Source organism: Pipistrellus kuhlii, unplaced genomic scaffold, assembly GCF_014108245.1.
Source record: "Pipistrellus kuhlii isolate mPipKuh1 unplaced genomic scaffold, mPipKuh1.p scaffold_m20_p_34, whole genome shotgun sequence".
In the NCBI taxonomy this organism is placed as follows: Eukaryota; Metazoa; Chordata; class Mammalia; order Chiroptera; family Vespertilionidae; genus Pipistrellus; species Pipistrellus kuhlii.
This window is the reverse complement of record NW_023425534.1, coordinates 1,993,863-2,017,636: the sequence shown is the minus strand read 5'-3', so window position 1 is coordinate 2,017,636 and position 23,774 is coordinate 1,993,863. Positions and strand designations below refer to the sequence as shown.

At 67.9% G+C, this 23,774-nt stretch overlaps 3 protein-coding genes across 17 annotated transcripts in view; 2 read left to right on the top strand and 1 right to left on the bottom strand.

Annotated features, from left to right (window-relative positions):
- PLEKHG5 (pleckstrin homology and RhoGEF domain containing G5) overlaps positions 1-7,490 on the top strand; it is a 45,151-nt gene extending 37,661 nt beyond the window's left edge. For 8 of the 12 annotated variants that reach the window (XM_036461120.2, XM_045570561.1, XM_036461109.2 and 5 more), the window contains 14 exons: positions 121-309; positions 390-578; positions 890-985; positions 1,455-1,505; positions 1,788-1,937; positions 2,301-2,411; positions 3,086-3,235; positions 3,316-3,453; positions 3,572-3,691; positions 4,983-5,115; positions 5,198-5,316; positions 5,399-5,601; positions 6,011-6,787; positions 7,052-7,490. In XM_036461120.2, the coding sequence (XP_036317013.1) occupies positions 121-309; positions 390-578; positions 890-985; positions 1,455-1,505; positions 1,788-1,937; positions 2,301-2,411; positions 3,086-3,235; positions 3,316-3,453; positions 3,572-3,691; positions 4,983-5,115; positions 5,198-5,316; positions 5,399-5,601; positions 6,011-6,787; positions 7,052-7,061 (2,436 nt within the window). In that variant the 3' untranslated portion in view covers positions 7,062-7,490. Of the gene's footprint in view, positions 1-120; positions 310-389; positions 579-889; positions 986-1,454; positions 1,506-1,787; positions 1,938-2,300; positions 2,412-3,085; positions 3,236-3,315; positions 3,454-3,571; positions 3,692-4,982; positions 5,116-5,197; positions 5,317-5,398; positions 5,602-6,010; positions 6,792-7,051 lie in introns of those variants that run through there. The other 4 variants (XM_045570559.1, XM_036461117.2, XM_045570557.1 and 1 more) reach the window with 3 other exon arrangements.
- Positions 1-23,774, bottom strand: part of ESPN (espin) — a 42,627-nt gene that overhangs the window by 419 nt on the left and 18,434 nt on the right. Inside the window, exons 8-16 of the mRNA XM_045570563.1 lie at positions 23,536-23,700; positions 23,029-23,230; positions 21,913-21,939; positions 20,715-20,860; positions 20,358-20,621; positions 15,260-15,339; positions 15,167-15,178; positions 13,467-13,650; positions 12,126-12,134 (exon numbers count right to left, since the gene is read on the bottom strand). Of these exons, the coding sequence (XP_045426519.1) occupies positions 13,503-13,650; positions 15,167-15,178; positions 15,260-15,339; positions 20,358-20,621; positions 20,715-20,860; positions 21,913-21,939; positions 23,029-23,230; positions 23,536-23,700 (1,044 nt within the window). The 3' untranslated portion in view covers positions 12,126-12,134; positions 13,467-13,502. The remainder of the gene's footprint in view (positions 1-12,125; positions 12,135-13,466; positions 13,651-15,166; positions 15,179-15,259; positions 15,340-20,357; positions 20,622-20,714; positions 20,861-21,912; positions 21,940-23,028; positions 23,231-23,535; positions 23,701-23,774) is intronic.
- Positions 7,641-12,129, top strand: TNFRSF25 (TNF receptor superfamily member 25). 4 transcript variants are annotated; one of them, XM_036461132.2, is made up of 10 exons: positions 7,641-8,214; positions 8,664-8,784; positions 8,905-9,039; positions 9,356-9,523; positions 9,629-9,707; positions 10,309-10,364; positions 10,464-10,570; positions 10,902-10,940; positions 11,271-11,451; positions 11,602-12,129. In XM_036461132.2, the coding sequence occupies exons 1-10, from the start codon at positions 8,173-8,175 to the stop codon at positions 11,916-11,918; spliced, it is 1,245 nt and encodes a 414-aa protein (XP_036317025.2). In that variant the 5' UTR covers positions 7,641-8,172; the 3' UTR covers positions 11,919-12,129. The 4 variants fall into 4 exon arrangements, with proteins under 4 accessions (XP_036317025.2, XP_045426524.1, XP_036317023.2 ...); XM_045570568.1 differs by having other exon boundaries at positions 10,464-10,571; positions 10,906-10,940; positions 11,602-12,128; XM_036461130.2 differs by having other exon boundaries at positions 10,309-10,570.

Here is a 23,774-nt window from a genome sequence, read left to right as displayed (position 1 = left end):
CCAGAGCATGTCCTGCAGAGACCCTCCCCCGTCACAGGCTGGCCCACGGTCCTGGAAACCCCCACAGGGCGGGGCTGTGGGGACCAGGGCGGGCTGGCCTTGACCCCCCTCCCTGGCCAGGCCCCTGGCCGCCGCCGCAAGAACATGTCGGAGTTCCTGGGCGAGGCGAGCATCCCCGGGCAGGAGCCCCCCGCGCCCTCCAGCTGCTCGCTGCCCACCGGCGGCGGTGGCGACAGCTGGAAGAACCGGGCCGCCAGCCGCTTCAGCGGCTTCTTCAGCTCGGGCCCCAGTGCCAGCGTCTTCGGCCGGGTACGTGGGCCCCGGGGCCCGGGGCAGGGCAGCGCTGGGCACTGACCCCTGACCCTGACCTGACGCCGGTCTCCTGCCAGGAGGTGGACAAGATGGAGCAGCTGGAGGGCAAGCTGCACGCCTACGCCCTCTTCGGGCTGCCCCGGCTGCCCCGGCGGCTGCGCTTCGACCACGACTCCTGGGAGGAGGAGGGGGACGAGGAAGAGGAGGAGGACGATGCCTGCCTGTGGCTGGAGGACAGCTGGCGGGACCTCATCGATGGGCATGAGGTGGGTGCCCGCCACAGCCTCCCCTGCTCCCTCTTCTGGGGGAAGGACGACACGACCCCCCATGTGGAGGGGCCCTCTGAGCGCCCGCGGCAGCATGTTCCCAGGACCGCCCTGTGGAGCTGTTGTCATCACTGACCCACTTTGGGGAGACTGAGGCAAAGTGAGATTGCGGGTGCCGTTTAGATGTCTTAGTGGTAGATAGAGCAGGGCCCGGAACTTGGGGGACCCCTGGGTCTCTATGGGGGGGGAGAAGGAGGTTACAATCTAGGTTACTTCCCTCCCGCTCCCTGGCTGACCCTGCCTTCCCACAGAAGCTGACCCGAAGGCAGTGCCACCAGCAGGAGGCGGTGTGGGAGCTGCTGCACACGGAGGTTTCCTACATCAAGAAGCTGCGGGTGATCACTAACGTGAGCGGGGCTCCCGGCCCAGGGCACCCACCTGCTCCCGGTGGGTTAGTGGGCGGAGCAGAGCGAACACGGCCTCATGCCTGGTTCACTCCTTCAACGGCCGTTCCTGACACCTGCTGTGCCAGGGCCCAGCTACCGCACTCTGGCCGGGAGGCAGAGTGGGCAGGCACTGGGGAATGTGTGTGTGTGTAAGGACGTTGATCTGGAGGGAGCACCTGGCCTGGGCTTGGGGGTTCAGGAAGGCCCCCTCTGAGCGGACACTCAGAGGCTGAGCCAGGGCAGAGTGGAGCCTGGACCGGGCGACCCTCCAGCGGGCTATGGGGCTTGGGCGTTTTCTGAAAAGGTGAACCCTCTCTGTCCCTGGGTGCCTCAGAGCCTCCTGGGAAGCGTGAGGGGGAGAGGGGAGCCTAAGAATGGGTGGGGAGTCGGGACTGGCACCCCCAAGCTGCAGCGCCAGGTACCCCCACAGCTGTTCCTGTGCTGCCTCCTGAACCTGCAAGAGGCTGGGCTGCTGTGTGAGGTAGGCCGGGCCTGGGGCGGGGATAGGATGGGGGAGTGTCAGGGGAGGGGCTTAAGCAGGGCTGGAGGTGGGGGAGCGGGGCTGGAAGAGGGTGGAGAAGGTGAAGCGTGGGGCGTGGCTTCGGAAGGCGAGGATGGAGGAGGGTGAGGAAAGGGGGAGGATGAACCCAGGCGGGCTGGGGGCGGCGCTAGGGGCGGGGCCGGGAGGCCGGGGGCGGGGCCGGGAGGCCGGGGGCGGGGCCGGGAGGCCGGGGGCGCGGCCGAGCGCACCTCCCGCCCGCAGGTGGAGGCGGAGCGCCTGTTCAGCAACGTCCCGGAGATCGCGCGCCTGCACCGCGGGCTGTGGGGCAGCGTGATGGCGCCGATGGTGGAGAAGGCGCGGCGCACGCGGGCGCTGCTGCAGCCCGGAGACCTCCTCAAAGGCTTCAAGCTGGTGCGGACCCAGCCCGCCCGGGGGGTGAAGGGGGAGACGCGGCAGCAGGGCGGGGGCGCCGGTCTCATCGGCTCATCACCCCACCTCCTGGGACAGGTTCCTGGTGGTCACCCCGCCCGGTTCCTGGTGGTCCGAGGCGAGGAATTTCCAGTCGGTCGCCCGGGTTCTGCCCCGCCTGGCCGGCTGCCCTTGCTTACCCGGCCGAGGGGGTCACGCCCGTCGAGGGGCTGTCTTGTTGAATGGAAAAAGGGGGGTGACAGGCGTGTCACCTGCGGGGTGGCCGCGGGAGAGCATAAGGGAGAGCTGGTGGGGGGCCCGGCCCGCTGGGGCGTCCGGTAACCGGTGCTGTTCCTCCGGCGCCAGTTCGGCTCCCTCTTCAAGCCCTACATCCGGTACTGCATGGAGGAGGAGGGCTGCATGGAGTACATGCGAGGCCTGCTGCGCGACAGCGACCTTTTCCGGGCCTACGTGACGGTGAGGGAGCCGGGGGCCGCGGCGTGGGGCCACCGTGGCTGCGGGTGCACTGGAGCTGGCGGGGGCGGGGCCTGGGCATCCGAGGCTGGGCCTGTGAGTCCGGGGCGGGGCCTGTGGGTCAGGGTGGGGCCTCGGAAACAGGGTGGGGCCTGGGAACAGGGGCGGGGTCTGTGGATCAGGGTGGGGCCTGGGAACAGGGGCGGGGTCTGTGGATCAGGGCGGGGCCTGGCGTCTGGGGCGGGGCCTGTGGGTCAGGGTGGGGCCTGGGAACAGGGGCGGGGTCTGTGGATCAGGGTGGGGCCTGGGAACAGGGGCAGGGCCTGTGGATCAGGGTGGGGCCTGGGAACAGGGGCGGGGCTTGTGGATCAGGGTGGGGCCTGGGAACAGGGGCGGGGCCTGTGGATCGGGGTGGGGCCTGGGAACAGGGGCGGGGCCTGTGGATCAGGGTGGGGCCTGGGAACAGGGGCGGGGCCTGTGGATCGGGGTGGGGCCTGAGAACAGGGGCAGGGCCTGTGGATCAGGGTGGGGCCTGGGAACAGGGGCGGGGCCTGTGGATCGGGGTGGGTCCTGGGAACAGGGGCGGGGTCTGTAGATCAGGGTGGGGCCTGGCGTCTGGGGCGGGGCCTGTGCACTGGGGGCGGGGCCTGGCCTGAGCCCCGCCCCTCCCGCCGCAGTGGGCCGAGAAGCACCAGCAGTGCCAGCGGCTGAAGCTGAGCGACATGCTGGCCAAGCCGCACCAGCGGCTCACCAAGTACCCGCTGCTGCTCAAGTCCGTGCTGCGCAAGACGGACGAGCCGCGCGCCAAGGAGGCCGTCGTCACCATGGTAACCAGGGCGGCGCGGGTCCCGCGGCGGCCGGGCCTCCCCGGGACCCCGGGCCTGAGCCAGCCCCTGTCCGCCCCCAGATCGGCTCCGTGGAGCGCTTCATCCACCACGTGAACGCGTGCATGCGGCAGCGGCAGGAGCGGCAGCGGCTGGCGGCCGTGGTGAGCCGCATCGACGCCTACGAGGCGGTGGAGGGCAGCAACGACGAGGTGGACAAGGTGGGCGGCCTGGCCTTGCTGGGGCTGGAGGGGCCAGACCGGCAGGAGGCTGTGCCGGAGGGAGTCTGGCGCGGGGACTCCTGGCTGAGCTGACCCCGCACCTGCGCCCTCCCCGCAGCTCCTGAAGGAGTTCCTGCACCTGGACCTGACGGCGCCCATCCCGGGCGCCTCCCCGGAGGAGACGCGGCAGCTGCTGATGGAGGGCAGCCTGCGGATGAAGGAGGGAAAGGACAGCAAGGTGACTCTAGGGGCCGCCCCGTGGGCAGCGCCCCTGCCCTGCCCCCCTGGCCCTGCAGGCGTGGACCACCCCTTCCCAGGCACCTCCTGGGCGGAGCCAGTGGGTCTCAGCTGCCCAGTCAGGTGGGCGGCGATTCAACAACTAGTGACCTTGTGGCCCCTGAGGGATGACCATCTGCCTGCAGTTTGCACTTTACAAACTCAGCAGCGTGGCCACAGCCCATGGGTGCCGGTCTCGCCCACTGGGTGCCATGTGGTTGCTGGGGGGCAGGAGGGGCACACTGTATCAGCAGGCCAGGAACAGACCCTTGCACTGAGCTAGGAATCCGTCATGCCTCATGTAGCCGGAGCCTGCAACTCAGGGTTTTAAAGTTACCTCCCAGTGGACGGAATGCCGTCCTGTGTGCTGAAGGATTCCGGTCGACTCTGGTCAAGGGCACATGCGGGCTCCATCCCCAGTAGAGGGCGTGCAGGAGGCAGCCAAGCAATGATCCGCTCTCATTGATGTTTCTCTCTCTCTCACTCTCCCTTCCTCTCTGAAACCAATAAAAATACATTAAAAATAAAATAAAATTTACTTCCCTTTCCTCTTTAATATCAAGTTCTAATTTAAATAAGTCACAAGCCTATAGCTCACTGGAAGAAAGTCATCTTGTTCTTCCTTTTTTTTAATTCAGAGAGGAAGGGAGAGGGAGAGAGGTAGAAACATCAATGACGAGAGAGAATCAGCAATAGACTGCCCCCTGTACACCCCCCACTGGGAACCTAGCCCACAACCTGGGCATGTGCTCTTGGCTGGAATCGAACCCGGGACCCTTTAGTCTGCAAACTGACGCTGTATCCACCGGGCCACACCAGCTAGGGCAGTGGTCGGCAAACCGCGGCTGGCGAGCCACATGCTCTCGAGCCGTGGTTTGCTGCTTTGTTGACTAATGAGTTTGCCGACCATTGTCATATGCTAACTACCCTTTACCTCTTTGCACACAATATAAATTTCCTAATCCTCCCAGCTTCCAACTACACAGTAACATTTAGTCTAGCAGTGGTCGGCACACTCATTAGTCAACAGAGCGGCAAACTGAGGCTCGAGAGCCGCATGTGGCTCGCCAGCCGCGGTTTGCTGACCACTGAGCAAGCGCTTGCTCTCACGTTCATGTGCGTCGGGCAGGGCAGGTGTCTGACAAAGTCTGAGTGCCCCCAGGAGAGGGCGCTGCAGCGGACAGGCGGAGGGTCCCTGCCTGAGGCCCCGGGACCCTGGCTCTGACCCCCGGCCTCCTGCTGCCCGCCCCCAGATGGACGTGTACTGCTTCCTCTTCACGGACCTGCTCTTGGTGACCAAGGCGGTGAAGAAGGCCGAGAGGACCAAGGTCATCAGGCCGCCGCTGCTGGTGGACAAGATCGTGTGCCGGGAGCTGCGGGACCCTGGTGAGGGGCCCGCCCCCGGGCCGGGGCTGTGACGGGCGGGCGGCAGCCGTCTGCGCCGGCCCTGACCCCAGCCCTTCCCGAGCAGGCTCCTTCCTCCTCATCCACCTCAACGAGTTCCACAGCGCCGTGGGGGCCTACGCCTTCCAGGCCAGCGGGCAGGCCCTGTGCCGGGGCTGGGTGGACGCCATTTACAACGCCCAGGTGAGCGGGTGCCGCACAGAGGGCGGGTGGCCGGGTGGCCGGGTGGGGGCCGTGGCTCACAGCCCAGCTGCCCCCCCTGCAGAACCAGTTGCAGCAGCTGCGTGCACAGGAGCATGCAGGCAGCCATCAGCACCTGCAGAGCCTGGAGGAGGAGGAGGAAGAAGAGGAGGAGGAGGACGAGCAGGAGGAAGACGAGGAAGAGGAGGGTGGGGAGAGCAGCACTTCAGCCGCCAGCTCCCCCACCATCCTGCGCAAAAGCAGCAACAGCCTGGACTCCCAGCACTGGTACGCGTGGCCTGGGCCCCGGCAGGCCTGGGCAGGGCCCGGCCCCAGTCCCTGTCTCCGAAAGGCTTTGTGCTGTGAGCCCGGCCGGGGTGGGTGTGGGTTCTGTGTGGGAGCTGGCTGCCCCAGCCACAGGCCGGGTTGGCACAGGATTTTCAACTTGACCGCCAACTCTGCCTCATTAGTAGCTGTCTGCCGGGAGCCGGCTGAGGGCTCTCAGGCCCTGTCCCACGGGAAAGAGTCTGTGGTGGGGATGATGCCATGCTGGTGTCCGCTGTGGGCACAGGAGCTGGGGGTCTGGGCCCGTGCCATGTTTGCCATCTCTGAGCCTCCAGCGGGCAGGGCCGGCCGAGGCCGTGGAGCCCTGCTGTGCCCGCCGGGGCTGACTCCCTTCCCGGCCCCCGGCCCGCAGCGCCTCGGACGGCTCCACGGAGACCCTGGCCATGGTGGTGGTGGAGCCCGGGGAGCCGCTGTCCTCTCCCGAGTTCGAGGGCGGCCCCTTCAGCTCCCAGTCGGACGAGATGTCCCTCGGCACCACCGCCTCGTCCGTCACGCCGACCAGCGAGCTGCTGGCCCTGGGCCCCGGGGACGGCCGCTCCTGCTCCATGGACTCCGCCTACGGCACCCTGTCCCCCACCTCCCTGCAAGACTTCGCGACCCCAGCCCCTGCAGCGGAGCCCGCGCCCCGGCCCCCCGGCTCGCCACAAGCCCCCTCGCCCCCGCCCTCGCCCCGCCTCCGCCGCCGCACCCCCGTCCAGCTGCTGCCCCGCCTGCCCCGCCTGCTCAAGTCCAAGTCCGAGGCCAGCCTCCTCCAGCTGCTGGCGGGGGCCACGGCCCGGGGGCCGCCCCCAGCCCCCAGCCGCAGCCTGTCGGAACTCTGCTTGGCTGCCACGGCCTCGGGCACCAGGACTCGGGGCTCCCCCCACGAAGCTGGGGCCCGCTGGCATGGCGGGGGCGCGCCAAGCCCTGGCGGGGGCGCCCAGCCGTCGGAGCCGGAGGGCAGGACCGCCTGCCCGGCGGGGGAGCCCGGAGGGCCGGCCAGGAGGAGTGGAGAGCTGCCCTCAGGGGCCTCCCCCAGGGTCCAGCCGGAGCCGCCGCCCGGGGTCTCCGCCCAGCACCGGAAGCTGACGCTGGCCCAGCTCTACCGCCTCCGGACCACCCTGCTGCTCAACTCCACACTCACCGCCTCGTGAGTGGCCGGGCGGGCGGCGAGGCGGGCGGCCCGGCGTGCTGGCACGGGGCACCGAGCCCTGGGGAGGGCAGGGGCGCTGTTAGGGCTGGAGCAGCGGCACCCAGGGCTGTGGAGGAAGAGGGAGCCCGGGGCCTGCCCCGGAGCTTGGCTGAGGGTGTCTGAAGTCAGGATTGTGGCGGGGAGGAGAGGGTGGCTGGAGTCCCTCTGAGTGGCATCAGCAAAGGAAGGACTATCTCTCCCCTCCCCGCCCCGCCCCTGCAGGGAGGTCTGAGCAGAGGGAGGCCCCAAGGGTGCCGCTGACCACGGACCGCACACAGCAGGCCTCCGGGGTGCGGCCCTGCTCCAGCAGCCGCCTGTGTGCGCACTAGGCAGGACCTGCTGCTGCCGCGGGGCCGTGTGCACTCGGCCAGACTGGATGGAGGAGGAGGAGGGTTCGGCAGAGGCCCAGCTCAGGATGGCCCCACGGTCCCACCGGCACTAACCTGCCCCCGGCCCGCCCAGCAGGACTCCTCGTCCGCTCCTCCCTGGAGTCACCAGCTTCCCCTGCGCTGGACTCCAGGGCCACCCCCTCCTCTCCTCTGGCCCCGAGGGGGACAGCTCCTTGCCCTCGCCTCCCTCCGCGTCCCAGGCCCCGGGGCTCGCTGTAAAGTTGCATATTTATTGAGCTTTGATTCTTTTATAAAGACTTGTACATACTCCACCGGAAGGAGTCCTTTGCTTTGTATCCCACCCCTTTCAGGCTCAGGGCAACTGAGCTCTGTTCCCCCATCTGTGGAGGGGCGCCGGGGGAGAGGCCGTGGGGAGCAGCAGTGAATTAGGGGGCAGAGGCCACCGGACCGACACCCCAAAACCAGCCCATGCCCTGACACAGCCACGAGACCCACCCTTAGCGCCCCACGGTGCTGCTCCAGGCTGCCCCGAGCTTAGGCCAGGGTGGGCGATCCGGCTGGGCTCACCGGGAGTCTCTGGGGCTCCTCTCCAGGGGAGGGCCCTGCACCCACACCTTACAGTGTCTGGAGGGGCCTGGCTCTGAACCCCCGCGGAGGAAGTTCCTTCACCCCCTCCCTTGGGGGTGGTCTCAGGGCTGAGACCGGAAGCCAGGCTCGGGGCCAGGGTAGCCCTGGCCTCCGTGCACCTTGCTGCCCGCGGGCCATGAGCTCACTGAGCTGGGGACCGCCTCCCAGGCCAGGCCTCCACTCCCAGGGCCCCTGGGGCTGCTCCCCGACCCCCACCCCCAGGCAGGCTCCCGGGGGCGGGCCTGCGGCTGGGTGCCGGGCCGGAACTGCGGTGGGCAGGGCGGGCAGAGGGGAAGCCCCCGCAGGCGCACGCCGGGCCTGCCCGCTCCAGTCCCGCCCGAGGGCCCAGAGCGGCGGCGCGGGGCCATGGACCAGCAGCCCCGGCGCTGGGCGGCAGCGGTGGCCGCAGTGAGTGGGGTCCACGGGTGGGGAGCGGGTGAGGGGCGGCCTCAAGCCTCTGGGCTGGGCCTGAGCGGGGCGGAGGGGGTCCCGAGAAAGCGAATACCTGAATCTGGCGCCCAGACTCGCTGGGGGTTGGGCGGGCCCTCCCCTCTGACCTAGTTAGAGGCTCCGCAGGGCGGGCCCTTCCTTCCAGAGGAAACAGCCTGCTGGGGTCCCAGGGAGCAGGTCGCTGGGGCGGGGGAGGGGCCCTGTGAGGGGCTGGGGGAGCCTTCTGCTTGCCAGCCTGGCCCGTCTCCCATCCCAACCCTCGGGCACCCCTTCTGCTCAAGAACCTGGGAAGTGGGCTGCTCTGAGGGCACAGTCTGGGGGCCTCCAAAGGGGGGGAGACTGGGCAGGGAGAGGCCCCACGTGGGGAAGCCATGCCCACGCAGGAGCCAGCAGCCCCTGTCTCCCAGGCCCTCCTCCTGCTCCTGCTGGGTGCCCAGGGCCGGGGCGGCACTGCCAGTCCCCGGTGTGAGTGTGCCCGTGGCTCCCAGAGGAGGACCGGTCCGCTCTGCTGCAGGGGCTGCCCCGCAGGTGAGTGGCTGCGGGAGGGAGGGTGGGGAAGCGGGGCTGGGAGAGAAGTGGGGGGCACGGGTAGGAAGGGGAGGGGAGGCGGGGGCCCCCTGCCTCTCTGACGCAGCCCGGGCTCCACAGGGCAGTACCTCGCGGCCCCCTGCACGGAGCCCTGTGGCAATGCCACCTGCGCCCCGTGCGGCCAGGGCTCCTTCCTGGCCGGGGAGCACCACCAGCAGACCAGCTGCACCCGCTGCCAGGCCTGCGACGAGCAGGGTGAGGAGCTGCGGGGTCTGGGGGGCCCTGGGGGCAGGCTGCGCCGCCTCTTTCTGAGGAAGCGGCTGGTTGGGCCACGCAGGGTGCGAGGGCCTGCGGTCACCCCCTCAGGCCGCTCTCCCGGACCCTGCCCCGGGCACCGTTGTGCCCCTTCCCCCCGCGACCTCCTGTCTGCACACTCCCGCCTGGCCTGTGGGGTGCGCTGCCCTGTCTCTGGTTTATCCCGTTTGTTCTTCTGGGGATCTGTCCCACCTCTGGGGGGCAGGCGTCTCTGCCCTAACCGCCTCTGCTCCCCGTCTCCCTGCACCCCCACCAGCCTCCCAGGTGGCCCTGGAGAACTGCTCGGCAGTGGCTGACACCAGGTGTGGGTGCCCGCCAGGCTGGTTTGCCGAGTGCCCGGGCCCTCACTGCATCAGCGGCTTGCCCTTCCGCTGCCACCCGTGCCTGGACTGCGGGGCCCTGCACCGCCACACACGGGTGCCCTGTGAGTACCCACAACGTGCGCTATTGACCCCCCCTCTCTCCCACTCTTACCCTCCCCCCACCGTCCTCTCCCCCACCTTGACCCACCCCGTCTGCTGGTCTGCAGGTTCCAGCACAGACACTGAATGTGGCGCCTGCCTGCCTGGCTTCTATGAACATGGCAACAGCTGTGTGTCCTGCCCCACGTAACTTCCTGGCTGCCCTGGGCAGGGACAGGGGGAGGGGAGCAGAGTGGGGCCAGGGCCAGGGAGGAGGGGGCTTGGCCCTGTGGTGGGTGGGCCCCCCTCCAGGCAAACATGTAAAGGGAGACGTGGATTCGCCTGAGCTGGGCAAATAAGGACACTGCGGTAGTGAGGAGGAGGGTTTGGCGCATACGGAGGGCATTGGTGGACCCGCCCTGTTCCCTGGAGGATGCTGGGCAAGCGGCCTCACTCCGATGTGCGGCTCCCCCATCTGAACACGGAACGGTAGTGGGTCCCCAGAGCACCTGCCATCTCAGACACCCTTCTCGGTGTGGGGTACAGCAGGGAGACCCCTGGCCGGTCTGGTCCGGACGGAGCGGACATGCTGATGGCCCTCAGTCTGGTCTAGAAGCAGCTCGGATACATCCTGGTTGAGATCTAGTTCCTGGGACGCGGGCATTTCAGCAGAGCTTTGGGGACATTCCCGGGAGGAGCGGGCTCCAGGGAAGAGGCCTGGAGGGGAGGGGCCCTCAGGACGGAGATGTCGGGCAGCCCGGACAGCCCGCCGAGCGGGCCCTCACCCCCCGCCCCCCGCCCCCCGCAGGAGCGCCCTGTGGAGATGTCCCGAGCCCTGCGCAGCGGCCTGCGGCTGGAGGCAGAGTAGGTGGCGTGCTGGGGACACAGCGGGTGGGAGAGCTGGGGAAGGCCCAGGGCAGCTGGGGGGCGGCTACACCCAGCACCCACCCACTGCTCTTTCAGTGTTCTGGGTCCAGGTGCTCCTGGCAGGCCTGGTAGTTCCACTGGTGCTCGGTGCCACCCTGACCTACACGTACCGCCGCTGCCAGCCCTGCAAGCCCGTGGTTCCTAGTAAGTGCATGCGCATTTGCACGCACACACGTGCATACCCACACATGCGCATGCTCGCACGTACACACACGCATACACACAGGGACATACAAATGTGTGCGGACCTCATATGTGGACGTGCATAATCACACACATGCATGCCACTTACATGCATACACACACATGCACACACTCCTGGGAACCTGGGGTCAGGATGGGTAGCCGGAGCGCACTCAGCCCGGACGCAGAGGGAACGGAGGGAGCTGGTGTGTATAGAGGACCCCAGCGCAGCTGGACCAGCATCAGGCCCAGGAACCCTGCCCATTGCTGGTCGGACTCTCTTGTCTCCCCGCAGATGGAGCCGGGATGGGGGCCCTGACCGCTCTGCAGGTGAGACTCACGTTCTGTAGGTGGGTAAACAAGTACCAGGCCTCAGCCTTCGGGAGCTCAGAGGCCGGGCCTCATTAGGACGCGGGCGCAGCTGGCATGGGGTAGGCTAACACACACGTGCGCCAAGTTATCGGGAATGAGGGCAGCACGGGGCCTCTCGGGCGTGGCCCTCAGGAGGCCGCGGGCCTCAGGTTAACAGAGCTAACTCTTCAGGGGGGCGATGCCGCCATGGCAAGGGCAGTGCCGGGACTCCAGCAGAGGGCAGCTCTCCCGCGGGGTCCCTGGGGGAGCTTGCTGGCCCGGCTGACCTGGGCCTCTCCTGGCTTCCAGACCACCCACCTCTTACCCCCTGAGAGCGCCCACATCCTCTTGGTGCCACCCAGCGGCAGTGAGAAAGCCTGCCCCGGCCAGCTGGTGGGCAGCGGCTGGACCCCTGGCTGCGCCCAGACCCAGGACGCGCCGGGCGCGGAGGGGCCGTGGTCCTGGGAGCGGCTGCGCAGCGGGGCGCTGGGTAAGCCTTCCCGCCGCCCGCCGGGCCGGTGAGAGCTGTGCTTTCCTGGGGCGCCGCGTGCCCACTTCCCGTCCCCGCGCTCCCCGGGGGGACCGCCCCGCCGCTGCCGCTGCCGCAGACCGCGTTCCCAGGGTCTCTGTCTGCCCCCAGGCCCGCCGCCGCCGCCAGCGCCCCCTGCAGGCTCGGCGGCCGCCACGCTGCAGCTGGGCCCGCAGCTCTACGACGTGGTGGACGCGGTGCCCGCGCGGCGCTGGAAGGAGTTCGTGCGGACGCTGGGGCTGCGCGAGGCCGAGATCGAGGCCGTGGAGGTGGAGGTGGGCCGCTTCCGCGACCAGCAGTACGAGATGCTCAAGCGCTGGCGCCAGCAGCAGCCCGCCGGCCTGGGCGCCATCTACGCGGCCCTGGAGCGCATGGGGCTGGACGGCTGCGCCGAGGACCTGCGCGGCCGCCTGCAGCGCGGCCCGTGACGCCGGCCGCCCGCCAGCGGGCCCCAGGGCCCTCGCACAAGCCCTAAGTACTGTTACTTACGCGTGTAGACATTTTATGTCACTTATTCTGTGCCCCCGGCCCGGCCCTGCGTAGCAGCGCCAGCCGCCCTGCCCTGCCCCCCACCCCAAGGGGAACGAGGGAACGGGGGAGGGGGTCGGAATGGCTCCGCGGGCGCCCAGCCCCAGGGGCCGGGCTGTGGATTAAATCTGTTCGGAAAAGCCGCAGATTGGTGTTTCCTCGGGGCTGGGGTGAAGGGCCCGGCTTGGCTTCCTGGGGCGTCGGGAGGGCGGAGGTCTCGCCCGCCAGAGTCTGGGACGCACGGAGGGGACCAGAGTGGCCCTCGCGCCCGAGCCTGCCGCTCCCGCTCCGTGCGGGGCTGCCCCGTTACCCCTCCCCTCCCGCTCCCTGCGTGGCTGCCCCGTTACCCCTCCCCTCCCGCTCCCTGCGGGGCTGCCGTTACCCCTCCCCTCCCGCTCCGTGCGGGGCTGCCCCGTTACCCCTCCCCTCCCGCTCCCTGCGGGGCTGCGTTACCCCTCCCCTCCCGCTCCCTGCGGGGCTGCCATTACCCCTCCCCTCCCGCTCCCTGCGGGGCTGCCCCGTTACCCCTCCCCTCCCGCTCCCTGCGGGGCTGCCCCGTTACCCCTCCCCTCCCGCTCCGTGCGGGGCTGCCCCGTTACCCCTCCCCTCCCGCTCCGTGCGGGGCTGCCCCGTTACCCCTCCCCTGCCGCTCCCTGCGGGGCTGCCCCGTTACCCCTCCCCTCCCGCTCCCTGCGGGGCTGCCCCGGGACCGGAGGGAGGGGAAGCCGGCGACGGGGAGCGATTGAACGTGAGCGAGGCCGGCGTCTGAGAGCTTTAATGGGGTGCGAGGCGGCGGGGCGCGGGGCCGGGAGGCAGCAGGCAGGGCGGGTTCGGGCGCCTCGTCCTCCAGGAACCCCGTCCCTGCGGTGACGGCGAGGGCCGGGGGCCTGGCTGGGGAGCGCGGGCTTTACGGGGCAGGCGGGGCCCGGAGCGGCCGCCCCGCCGGGACGGGCAGCTTTTATGGTTTCTGGTAAACAAATGACTGAGAGGAAGCCCTCGGCGGGGATGGGAAACGGGCCGGCGGACAGATCTAGGTCGGGCGGCAGGAAAACCCCTTCCCTTCCCGAGCCCGGCGGCCCCCGCCCAGGATGTGCCAGCGCCGCGGGTTCCGGGGCGCGGGGGAGGGGGCCGCAGCCGGTGCGGGTCCCGCAGGAGAACAAAGCCGCCACCCACGGGGCCGGGAAGACTCTGCAAACGGTGACAGTCAAAGGCCATGCAAATCTATGGAAATAGCCATGCAAATAAGCAGCATCTTTTGCGTCAACAACTTGGGCACTTTCTGGGCGCCTGTGGCGGGCGCGCGGGGGCGCTCCTGCGTCTTCCGGGGCTGGGGGTGCGAGGGCGGGGTTCAGGGAGGGGTGCCGAGCCGGAGGGGGGGTGGCCTGGGTCCCAGCGGGTCCATCCGGGCCGGGGAGGCGGGGGCGGGGCGCCTCCTGCCCGCCCACCCGCCCCAGCTCCCGGGGAGAGGAGCGGGAGGAGCGCGGCTAGTACTTAGCGATGTCCCCCTTCTTCAGGATGATCTGTCGCTGCCAGGGCGCCAGCTTGGTCTCGTCGTAGCCCAGCGTCCGCAGCTTCTCCGACTGCTCCTTCTCCCGCTGCAGCTCCTCCTGCTTCTGCCGCTCCTCCTCTTTTCTAGACGGGGGTCGGGACAGAACCCGCAAGGGTGAGAGGGGGCCAGCGCCTCGAGGGCTCAGTGGTGGCCAGGGCTGTGCCACTGAGGGCAGAGGGACTGTGAGGGGGAGGGTGGGCAGTGGCTTCTAGGGCAGAGGGGCCAGGGGACTGGAGGGCTGGGTGAGGAGGCAGGCAGAGGGGGTGCTGGGGGCAGATTGGGATCACTGGGTGAGCTAGAGGCTGCGGCCGAGTCATTGCTGGAACAAACAGGTGCTGATCGCAGTGTGGCTGAAGTGAGGAGGGGTGATTATAGGGGCAGGGGAGGAGATTATTGGGGCGAGGACCTGAGTTACTGGGGCTTGAGGATGGACTCTGGGGAGCAGACCACTTTGGGAGACAGGGGCTGGGTAATTGTGGACAAATTGTTAAAATGGGGGGCAATGGGGGAATTTGGGGGACATCTGTGATACTTTCAACAATAAAGATAAACTTAGAAAAGCAAAGCACTTTTTGTTTTCCAGGAAAAACAAAACAAAACACCAACACAAAAGTGTGGGGGCCAGGTCTGCACTGCTGACACGGTAGCCACTGAGCAAATGGGCTGCTGAGGGTTGGAAATGTAGGACTGAGGAGTGTTGCAGCCATAAGATGCTCATGGCATCACAAAGACTTAGATTTCAGAGTGTAGGGCGTCTCATTAATAATTTTATATTGCCGAAGCCGGTTTGGCTCAGTGATAGAGCGTCGGTCTGCGGACTGAGGAGTCCCAGGTTCGATTCCGGTCAAGGGCATGTACCTTGGTTGCGGGCACATCTCCGGTAGGGGGTGTGCAAGAGGCAGCTGGTCGATGTTTCTCTCTCATCGATGTTTCTAGCTCTCTATCTCTCTCCCTTCCTCTCTGTGAAAAATCAATAAAATATATTAAAAAAATAATAAATAATTTTATATTGATTATATATTGAAATACCTAACTTCAATTAACATTATAATCACTGAAGTATATAACTGAATTTTGATGAGTCGAGTTATATAAAATACTCCGTAGCCCAGCTGGTGTGGCTTGGTGGTTAGGCATCCACCTGTGAGCCAGGAGGTCATGGTTTGATTCCCAGTCAGGGCACATGCCTGGGTTGTGGGCTAGACCCCCAGTGGGGGCGTGCAGGAGGCAGCCGATCAATGATTATCTCTCATCATTGATGTTTCCATCTCTCTCCCTTCCTCTCTGAAATCAATAATATATTTAAAACATACTCTGAAAATTAAGTTCGCCTGTTTTTGTTTGTTTGTTTGTTTTGTGTGTGTTTTTTTTTTAACTGAGCAGAAAGGCTAGGTTATTGAGACAGAGGGCTGGGTAATTGGGGACATGGTCATGACAGCATAAGAGCTAGACTCTGGGGACCGGGTCTAGTTATGGGGGCGGGTGGCATCACTGGGAGCAGAGAGGCTGTGCTACAGGCCCAGTGACAAGGGGAGGAGGCCAATGGGACTGGGTGAAGGGGCCAAGGAGGGGAGGCAGGCTGGGACTGCCCTCACTCACCGCTTCTGCTCCCTGGAAGGAAAAGGAGACAGCGTTAGTCGGTGCCACCAGTTCAGGGACACGATCCAGACTCCCTGCCAGATCCCAGCTCACCTCTCCTCTTCGAGCTTCTTCCGGAGAAGGTCCCGCCTCCAGGCAGGCATGTTGGCCAGCCGGGCCTCCTCTTCCTCCTCCTGAAACACACACAAAGCTTCAGGGTAGCCCAGGCTGGGAGGTATGGGCAAGAGGGCGTGCATGCCCAGCTGGGGGGACTGCAGGAGTGAGGGGCCCCAGGACCCAAAGGGAGCTCCAGGAAGAGCCCTCTGGTACCTTCCTACAGGGCAATGGATGGGGGAGCCTGGCCACACCCCCTTTTGAGAGGCAGAGGTCCCTCTCCCCCTGTAACTCAGGCCTGTGTCCCAGAGGTGGTGCCAGAGCAGTCAGAGCTGAGTGCAGGCGGTGAGAGCAGGGAATGAGGTTTTCCCCAGTAAGGTGACCAGACGTCCCGCTTTTGGCGGGACAGTCCCGATTTTTAACAATTTGTCCCGCGTCCCGCAGCATTTTAAAAAAGTCCCGATTTTTGGAAAGATTCTCTCAGGGACTTTGAGAGATGACAGGGGTGGATGGCAAGTGTGAACCATTGATTTTTAACAATTTGTCCCGCCAAAAGCGGGATGTCTGGTCACCTTACCATACAGGCAGGCAGACCGATGGCCCCACAGCTGTGACCCACAATCTTCAGGCACACCCAGACCTGGGCCCCCGCAGACCCTGCCAGCTCCGGGAGGCTCAGTGAAGGCCCCTCCCAAATGCAGGAGACATGAACTCTACAACACAGCGTGGGGGCATCCAACACAGGCAGCTCAAGGCGAAGAGTTTTATTTTATCTTATTTTTTAAAATATATTTTATTGATTTTTTTACAGAGAGGAAGGGAGAGAGCTAGAGAGCTAGAAACGTCGATGAGAGAGAAACATCGACCAGCTGCCTCCTGCACACCCCCCACCGGGGATGTGCTCGCAACCAATGTACATGTCCTTGACTGGAATCGAACCCGGGGCCCCTCAGTCCGCAGACCGACGCTCTATCCACTGAGCCACACCAATTTCGGCGCGAAGAGGTTTATTACTCGCACGTTACAGAGAACACGTCACACGGGACACTGCACACCTGGCTCCCCCGACCTGAACCCAAGAGGTAGCTGTGAACCCCAGCGAAATCCAGAGAGAGGAGAGCCACACAGCCCCAAGGGGGACCCACAGTCCCTCGCTCAGAGGGGCCGCTCCTGCCACCGGCTCCACACGGAGCCAGGCAAGGCCGCAGGGCCAGAGGGGCCTCCTGGTCTGCCTTGGGCCACGCTGGCCTATCCGGCCACTCCCCAAACCGGCCTGGCGGGACTCAGTGGCCAGGCAGCCGGTCCTGCGCCTCCTGGGTTTTCCTAGGCCAGGCTCCAGGGTTCTTGGGTCGCTTCTGGCTTGGGAGCGCACCATCCAGGCCTCGGGGCCGGTATCCAGGCCCAGGCTAAGACGCTTGAGCGGAAATTCTGAATCCTGCTGCTCAGATGTCGAAAAGCTCTGCCTCTTTCTCCTTCCAGAAGGAGAAGCTGCGGTCGATGTAGCGGCAGATGTCCTCGTTGCTGAACTCGCCCATCTCAGACAGCAGCTCCAGGGGGTCCTCAGCGGGGGCTTCGGAACCAGGAGGGTCCACGGGCGGGGGCGGCTCAGCTGGCGGGGGCGGGGGCGGCTCTTCGGGCGGGGGCGGGGGAGAGGGCTGCGGCGCAGGAGGCGGCGGCTGCGGGGCGGGCGCCGGGGCCTCCGGCTGCCCCTCTGGCCAGTCTGTCTGAGCTGGAGCAGCTTCTTGGGCCTGGTCCCTCTCCTCCTGCTCTTCCTCCTCCACCTTCTCCACCTCCGCCACCTCCTTCTCTTCTTTCTCCTCTTCCTGCTCCTTCTCGGCCTCTTCCTCCTCCCAAGGCCGCTGGGCGTCCGGGCCGTCTCCAAAGAACTGCTGCCTGAGATCCTCGAAGCCGTCGCTCCAGCCCCGCCGGCCCGCCTCCACCTCCTCCAGCACGGCGCGGTGGAAGCGGCGGATGAGCTCCCACGGGTGGCTGCCCAGCCGGTCGAACATCTCGTAGCACAGCAGGTGGCGGAACTTGCGCTCCTCGCGGCTCAGGCCCATCTCCAGCAGCTGGAAGTAGCCGAGCATGAAGAGGTCCAGGGTGAGGCTGTCGTAGCGCGGGGGCGCGCCGCCGTCCAGGGGCGGCAGGAAGTGCTGGGGCCAGTACAGGCCGTGCGCCAGGACCGGGCCGGGCGGCTGGCGCGGGGGCACCTGCCGCAGGAGGCTCCGCCAGCGGCCCAGCAGCCGCCCCACCACCTGCCGCTGCTTCAGCAGCCGCTGCAGCCGCTCGTCGGGGCCCTCGGGGCCCTCGCCGGCCGCGGGCGGAGGGGCTTCGGCGGCCTCGGGGGCGGGCCCGGCGCCCGCGGCCACCACGCGGGGCAGCAGCCGGCGGAGGCGCGCCTGGGCCTGGCGCCCGGGGCCGCCGAAGGTCCACCGGCGCCAGTGCTCCAGGAAGAGGTAGACGATGCGCTCCTTGCGCAGGTCGATGTAGTCCTGCACGCCGCTCAGCTCGGCGGGCGCCAGCAGCTCGGGCTCGGGCAGCGCCTCCTGGCGGCCGGGCGGGTCCTCGCAGCCCCGCGGCTCCGGGGCGGGCGGCGGGCTGGCGGCGGCGGCGGGGGCCCTGGGCTCGGCGGGGCCGGCCGCCACGTAGTCCTCCTCCAGGATGGGCTCGCGGCCCGGGGCGCCGGCGGGGGCCAGCGAGGGCCTGCGGCGCGGGGGCGCGGCGGCCTGGGCGCGCAGCTCGTAGGCGGCGCGGAGGTGGCGCACGGACACGCCGCACTCCAGGATCTCGCGCGCCACGGCCTCGCGGCACCAGCTGAGCGAGTGCGAGCGGCCCAGGCAGAGCGGGCCGGGCCGCCAGGGCGCGTCGGGCAGCGGCGCCAGCGGCTGGCCCGTGTCGGCGGCCAGCAGCTCGGCCAGGTGCGCGGGCCGGCCGCCCAGCGCGGCCAGCAGCGAGGCCATGCTCCGGAGCAGCGCGGCGATCTTGCTGCACCAGGCGGGCAGGCTGGCGGCGCGGCCCTGCATGCGGCGCGGGTCCACGGTGAAGCGCGGCGCCGACAGCGCGGCCGAGATGGGCAGCAGCTGCTCCAGCTCCAGCTCCAGCTGCTGCAGGCGCGCCTCCAGCCTCTGCGCCTTGTGCAGCACCTGCAGGTTCTCGATTTGCTGCTCGATGCGCAGGACGTCCGCCTCGGTCATGAGCTCGCCGAACGGCCCGAGGATGCCGTTGTACTCGCGGGAGTACCTCCAGCCCTCGCGGGGGTAGCAGCACGAGCTGGCGGCCGTCAGCTAAGGCGGGGAGACAAGAGAGGGAGGGAGGCGGGTCTCCCTCTGGCCCGGCTCCCGCGGCGGCCGCCGGGGGGCGCCCTTTGCATGTCCCGGGTGGTGTAATGGCTCCGCGGGGCTGTTTGCAGGGACGGCCGCGCCGGGCGGGCGGGTACGTTGGGTGAGGCTTCAGCCCAGGCCGGCTCCGGGCGCTGGGCAGTGTCCACTTTGTCGCTGGCGGGGACACAGCCGGTCGCTGGTGCTGCTGCGGGGGCAGGGCGGGCAGACGGCTCCGGGCCTGGCTTGGCTGCGCATTACACCACCCAAGAACATGCAAAAGGCACTGCAGCTGCGCGCAAGGCGGCCCCACCTCATCCACGCTCCGCGGTGTTGAGGCCTCTCCTCGCCCCACACGGATGGCCCCTTCTCATCCTGTGCCCCAAGCCCTCTCCGTCCACGACATCAGTGTTTTAGTCTCAACCACAGGCTCTTAAAGGAGGCTGGCCCTGGCTGGTGTGGCTCAATGGATAGACCGTCAGCCTGCCGACGGAAAGGTCCGGGTGGATAACAATCAGGGCACATGCCTGGGTTGCGGGCTCAACCCCCAGTAGGGGGCGTGCAGGAGGCAGCTCATCAAAGGTTTTCATAATTAACGGTTCTCATCTCTCCCTTTCTGAAATCAATATATAGTATATATTAAATATTGATTATATATGTTAAATATTGATTACATATTAAGTATTGATTATATTAAAAAGGAGCTGAAGCTGTGGCTTCCACTCCTCTCCCCACCCCTCTCCTCCTGTTAGTAATACTACAGTTGAGAGAGCCGGGCTCGCCAGGCTGTTCTTACATTTTCCCTCGCCTTCCTTCACCTCCAGGCTGCAACTCCAGCGCCAGGCTTTCCCAGCCCGGAGGGCGGAGGGGGGAGGGGGGAGGGTGGAGGGCGGCCCTCACCTCCTCACAGCCCCGCCCCCCATTCATCCTGACCCACAGACACTTCCTAGCCTCCCCCTCCCAGACTGCACGCTGCTGCAAAGTCCGTGTTCTTCAAGGACCCGCCCCTCCCGCTCCATCCCTTCCCTCCCTGCACAGTCCCCGAGCCACGCCCACGGCCTCCCAGCCCTCCCCTCCCACCGGCCTGCTCTTTGCCCCACGCTTCCCGTCCGCTGCTTTCTCATCTCCGAGTCTACCTTGGACCTCACTGTCTCCTTCCGTTCCACCGCCCCCCCAGCCCAAACAGGACTGGGGCTTAGGGCTGCCCGCCCTCTGCATGCTCCGGCACAGCGATGCCCAGATTGAGACCGCCAGTTATTGGGGGGCACTGATCCCTCCATTAAGGTTCTGTGTTTGCTTGCTGGCTGACCCCTCTGCCCCACTCCTGCAGCCCCCTCAAGAGCAGACCCTGATATAGTCCACGAGGCCCGAGAGACTGCAATGTGTGCGGACACAGACGACGCCCAGGGGACACATTCAGTGGGCCCACAGCCACCCCTCCTGCCAGCCAGCGAGGATCAACCCATCTGACAGACGAGGAAACTGAGGCTGGATGAGGCTGAAAGGTGGGAATGCAGGGAAGGAGCCCAGGCCAGTCTATGACCAAAAGCCTCTTGTACTCAGAGTGTGGTCCCTGCACAGCACGGCCAGCCTCACCCCGAGGCCCCTGCAGAATGCCCGCCCCCCACCAGAGCTCCTGACCGGGAAGAGCATGTTTGCAAGGTCCCAGGCTGCCTTCCCCCTGAGCTGCCTGAGGCTGCAGGGCCTGCAGGCGGGTGCCGGGAGGAGGGGCTGTGGCCCAGGTGCAGCCCCAGGCCCCCAGGGACGCCCACCCAGCCCACCTTCCGCCTCTGCTCCTCCTCCTCCTGCATCTTCAGCTGCATCTTGCGGACCATCACCTGGCGCTTCCACTCGGGAATGGGCCGGCCCTGCTCGTCGTGCGTGGGGATGAGAGCCTCCACGTCGAGCTGCACGCCGGGCGCGGGGGTGGCGGGCGGCGCCGGCGCCAGGCTGCCGTTGAGCAGTGGCTGGGGCCCTGCAGCTGGCGGGGTGGGGCTCCGGGGCCGGGACGGTGCCGGTGACACTGGCGGCAGCTGCGCGTCTGGCTGTGGGGAGACGTGGCGGGGCTGAGCCTGGGCAGGGGCGGGGGGAGCCGGGTGCGGGAGGCAGCACCGGGCCCTTGCGGACCTCCTACGGACCTGGGAGGCCAGCTGCCCGCTGCCGGAGAACACGGTGGTCAGCCCCTTGCTCTGCGGCGTGGGCTTCAGGCTCTTGCCAGCCTTGATCTCAGCCAGCAGCTCGGCGTTGTCACCGGTCGGCGTCATCATGTTGAAAGACTTGGTGCCTGGGGGAGGCAGAGAGGAGGCATTGGTGAGGGGCGAGGTGTGGGGGGGCCCGTGGGGACCTGCCCTTCTGCTGTCCCCTCCCCATCAGGAGGCCATCGGAGCCTCGCTTGGGGCCAGAGGGCAGCATCCCAGATCCCAAGCCTGGGGGGGGGGGCTCGGCTCTTGGGGACCCCGGAGCCAGGCCCTTCGCTGGAAGTCGTGCACCCCCACCATGCTCCCAGCCCTACTCACGCTGGGGCGTGGGGCCCCCGCCTGGAGGCCCCTGGGAGTCCATGGTGGCTCGTGGGCTGGCTCTGGGGACTCTAGTGAGCGTCTCCACCCCGGGCAGTGACTGCTTAGCTCCCAAACTCGACCTGGGACCAGCCCCCCGACCTTTGTCCCCCGTTCCCTGGCTCCAGTGGCCAGGGCGGAGTCTGCCTCCGGCCCTCGCGCATCAGCAAAGCCCAGTGACCCTTGGACTGGGTCGCCGGAGCCTCTCCGGCCATTCGGACTAGGAACCCTGATACCAGCTCCCAGCCAGCCCCGCCCCCAAACCCACAGACAGACGCACGGACACACTGGTCGCAAGCCCGGAGCACACGAGCACACGTATGGCAAAGCTTCCCGGCTCTCTCAGCTCTGGGGCCCGGGGCAGCGGGTCCGCCCGGAAGGGGCCCGGCGGGGGGCATGCAAATGCCCGGCGGGAGTTTGCATGTGTCAGGGCCGGCAGAGGTGACTGGGGATTGGGGAGGGCTGACTTCAGAGCCCAAGGATGGGGTGTGGGCCGGGTGCGGGGCACAGGCCAGCAGTTCCTGGCTTCCCTCGGCTGTGGGTCCCAGAGCACAGTGTGGGGGGAGGAAGCAGGGAAAGGGGTGGGGCCAGCCCCAGCAGCCCAGCCAAGAATTGGTAGGTGTGGAGTGGTGGGTGGACGTGGGGGATTGCGGACCTTCCTGCCACCAGCCCCTGGCTCTGCCCGTGCCTCAGCCCCTGGTCCCTTGGGCCTCGCTTTCCCTGAGCGTTTGCTTTGTCCCCCAACCCGAGCCTCAGCTGGAGCGTGAACGCAGCTACTCACTCTTCCTGTGCCTCAGGACTCTCACTTCTAGAGACCAAGAGGAGAGAAGTGACAGCGGAGTTAGAGGAGGGAGGGCTGGGGAGGCTGGGAGAGCTGCGACAGCAGAGAGGGGTGGGCGGGCAGCGGGGAGGGGAGATGTGCTGAGGAGGGGGGAGGGGAGCAGAACTTGCAAGCCCATCGGACCCTGGCTCGGGCTGCCCTGGGGTCCAAAGGGTGGTCTGCTCAGTTGCCAGCTTTGCTGCTGCCCCGAGGGCTGGACGGGGCTGCCACGGCCCTGGTCCCCTAGCCAGGGCCTCCGCCAGGGCCTCCGTCCTGGCGCTGGGCGGGAGCAGGGTCTGTCTGCTCTTCCTAGCCGCAGGCCCGCTCCAGGCGGCAGATGGGGAGCTGACCTTGAGCTGGGACTGCAGGGCTCCCTAGGAACCCCCGGCAATACCAGGGGACCCTCCTGTGCCCCTGCATGCTAGTCAGGGAGAGGAAGCTTTGGACGGAGCCCTAGTGGTCCCTGCCCCAGTGGCTGGGCGAGGAAGGCACCTGCCAGCCTGGGCTGGGACCCCCTCCGGGCCTCCAGCAGCCCCAGGGGCAGGAGACTGCCCCCAGACAGGAGAGAAACTCGGGAATAAATACTGGCCGCCCAGCGGCCTAGCTCTTACAAAAGGAGGCCAGCAGCCCCAGCAGGGACAGGCATGCTGGGTCACAGCCTTGTCCCCACAGCCAGGCCTCGCTGGCGGGGCCCCGGGGACATGGGGCTGGGAAGAGTCTGAGAGGCCCTGGGAAGGGCTCAGAATGCAGCTAGCTTGGGGGACCGAGCACGGGGCTGGGAGAGACTCAGGACAGACTCGGGAAGAGGGCCTGCCTCCTTGAAGTCGGTTCTGCTTCCCAGAGCTCCTTCCAGCTCCGGCTCAGACCACTGGGCGGGAGGCAGGCCCAGCCCAGAGAGGGACAGAGACTCCCGGGGCCACACACAGCCAGGCCTGCCCCTGGGGGAAGGAGGGGCTGCGGGAGGAACAGCAGGGAAAGAAGGGGCGCTGGCGCGGGCCCAGCAGGGAGGGGGCGTTGTCTAGGTCCCCCCCCCTTCCGGCTCGCGGGCCGCCCACCTCCCCGCCCGCCCCTACTCACTGCCGGTGGAGGAGGAGGAGCGGCGCTGCCCGCAGCCGGGGCCGGCGCCCTCGAAGGGCAGGGGCGGAGCCGGCGGCGGCGAGCTCGGGCCCTCGGGCAGGGGCGGCGGCGGCGGCGGCGGCGGCGGGGGCGGCAGCTCCCTGGACGGCGTGGGCTCGGCCGCGCAGCCGTTGTGCACGTGGCTCCCGGGGAGCAGCGCCGCCTGCGGGGGGGCGGGGGGCCGGCGGGTGAGGCGCGGGCCGGGGGAGCGGGGAGGGGGCGGGGGCCGGGGCCGGGGAAGCGGGGGGGCCGGGGCGGGGACCGGGGCCGGGGGAGCGGGGGGTGGGGCGGGGGCCGGGGCCGGAGCGGGGCCGGGGCCGGGGAAGCGGGGGGGCCGGGGCGGGGGCCGGGGCCGGGGGAGCGGGGGGTGGGGCGGGGACCGGGGCCGGGGGGAGCGGGGGTTGGGGTGGGAGGACGGGGCCGGGGCCGGGGCCGGGGCCGGGGCCGGGCGGGCGGGCGGGCACGCACCTCCTCGCTGTGCGCCATGGCCGGGCGCGGCTCGCGGGGGCAGCGGCCCAGCTGGCGGTAGTAGTCCCCCGTGCTGGGCTGCTTGCTGACGGCGCGCGGCTTGCGGCCCGAGTCCTGCCTCCGCAGCCCGTCGTGGCTGTGGCTGGGGCCGGCGCGGGAGCCCAGCTGCGGAGAGAGACGGGGCGTGGGCTGCGGGCCGGTCCCTGCGCCCCCTCTCCTCCCGGGGGCGCGGCCTCCTT

Excerpts from the sequence above, each read along its gene's own strand:
- TNFRSF25 (XM_036461130.2), top strand. The coding sequence starts at position 8,173 with ATGGACCAGCAGCCCCGGCGCTGGGCGGCAGCGGTGGCCGCA. Across the intron at positions 9,524-9,628 it reads CCGCCACACACGGGTGCCCT|GTTCCAGCACAGACACTGAA; the intron begins GTGAGTACCCAC and ends GCTGGTCTGCAG. Across the intron at positions 10,941-11,270 it reads GGGCCCTGACCGCTCTGCAG|ACCACCCACCTCTTACCCCC; the intron begins GTGAGACTCACG and ends CCTGGCTTCCAG.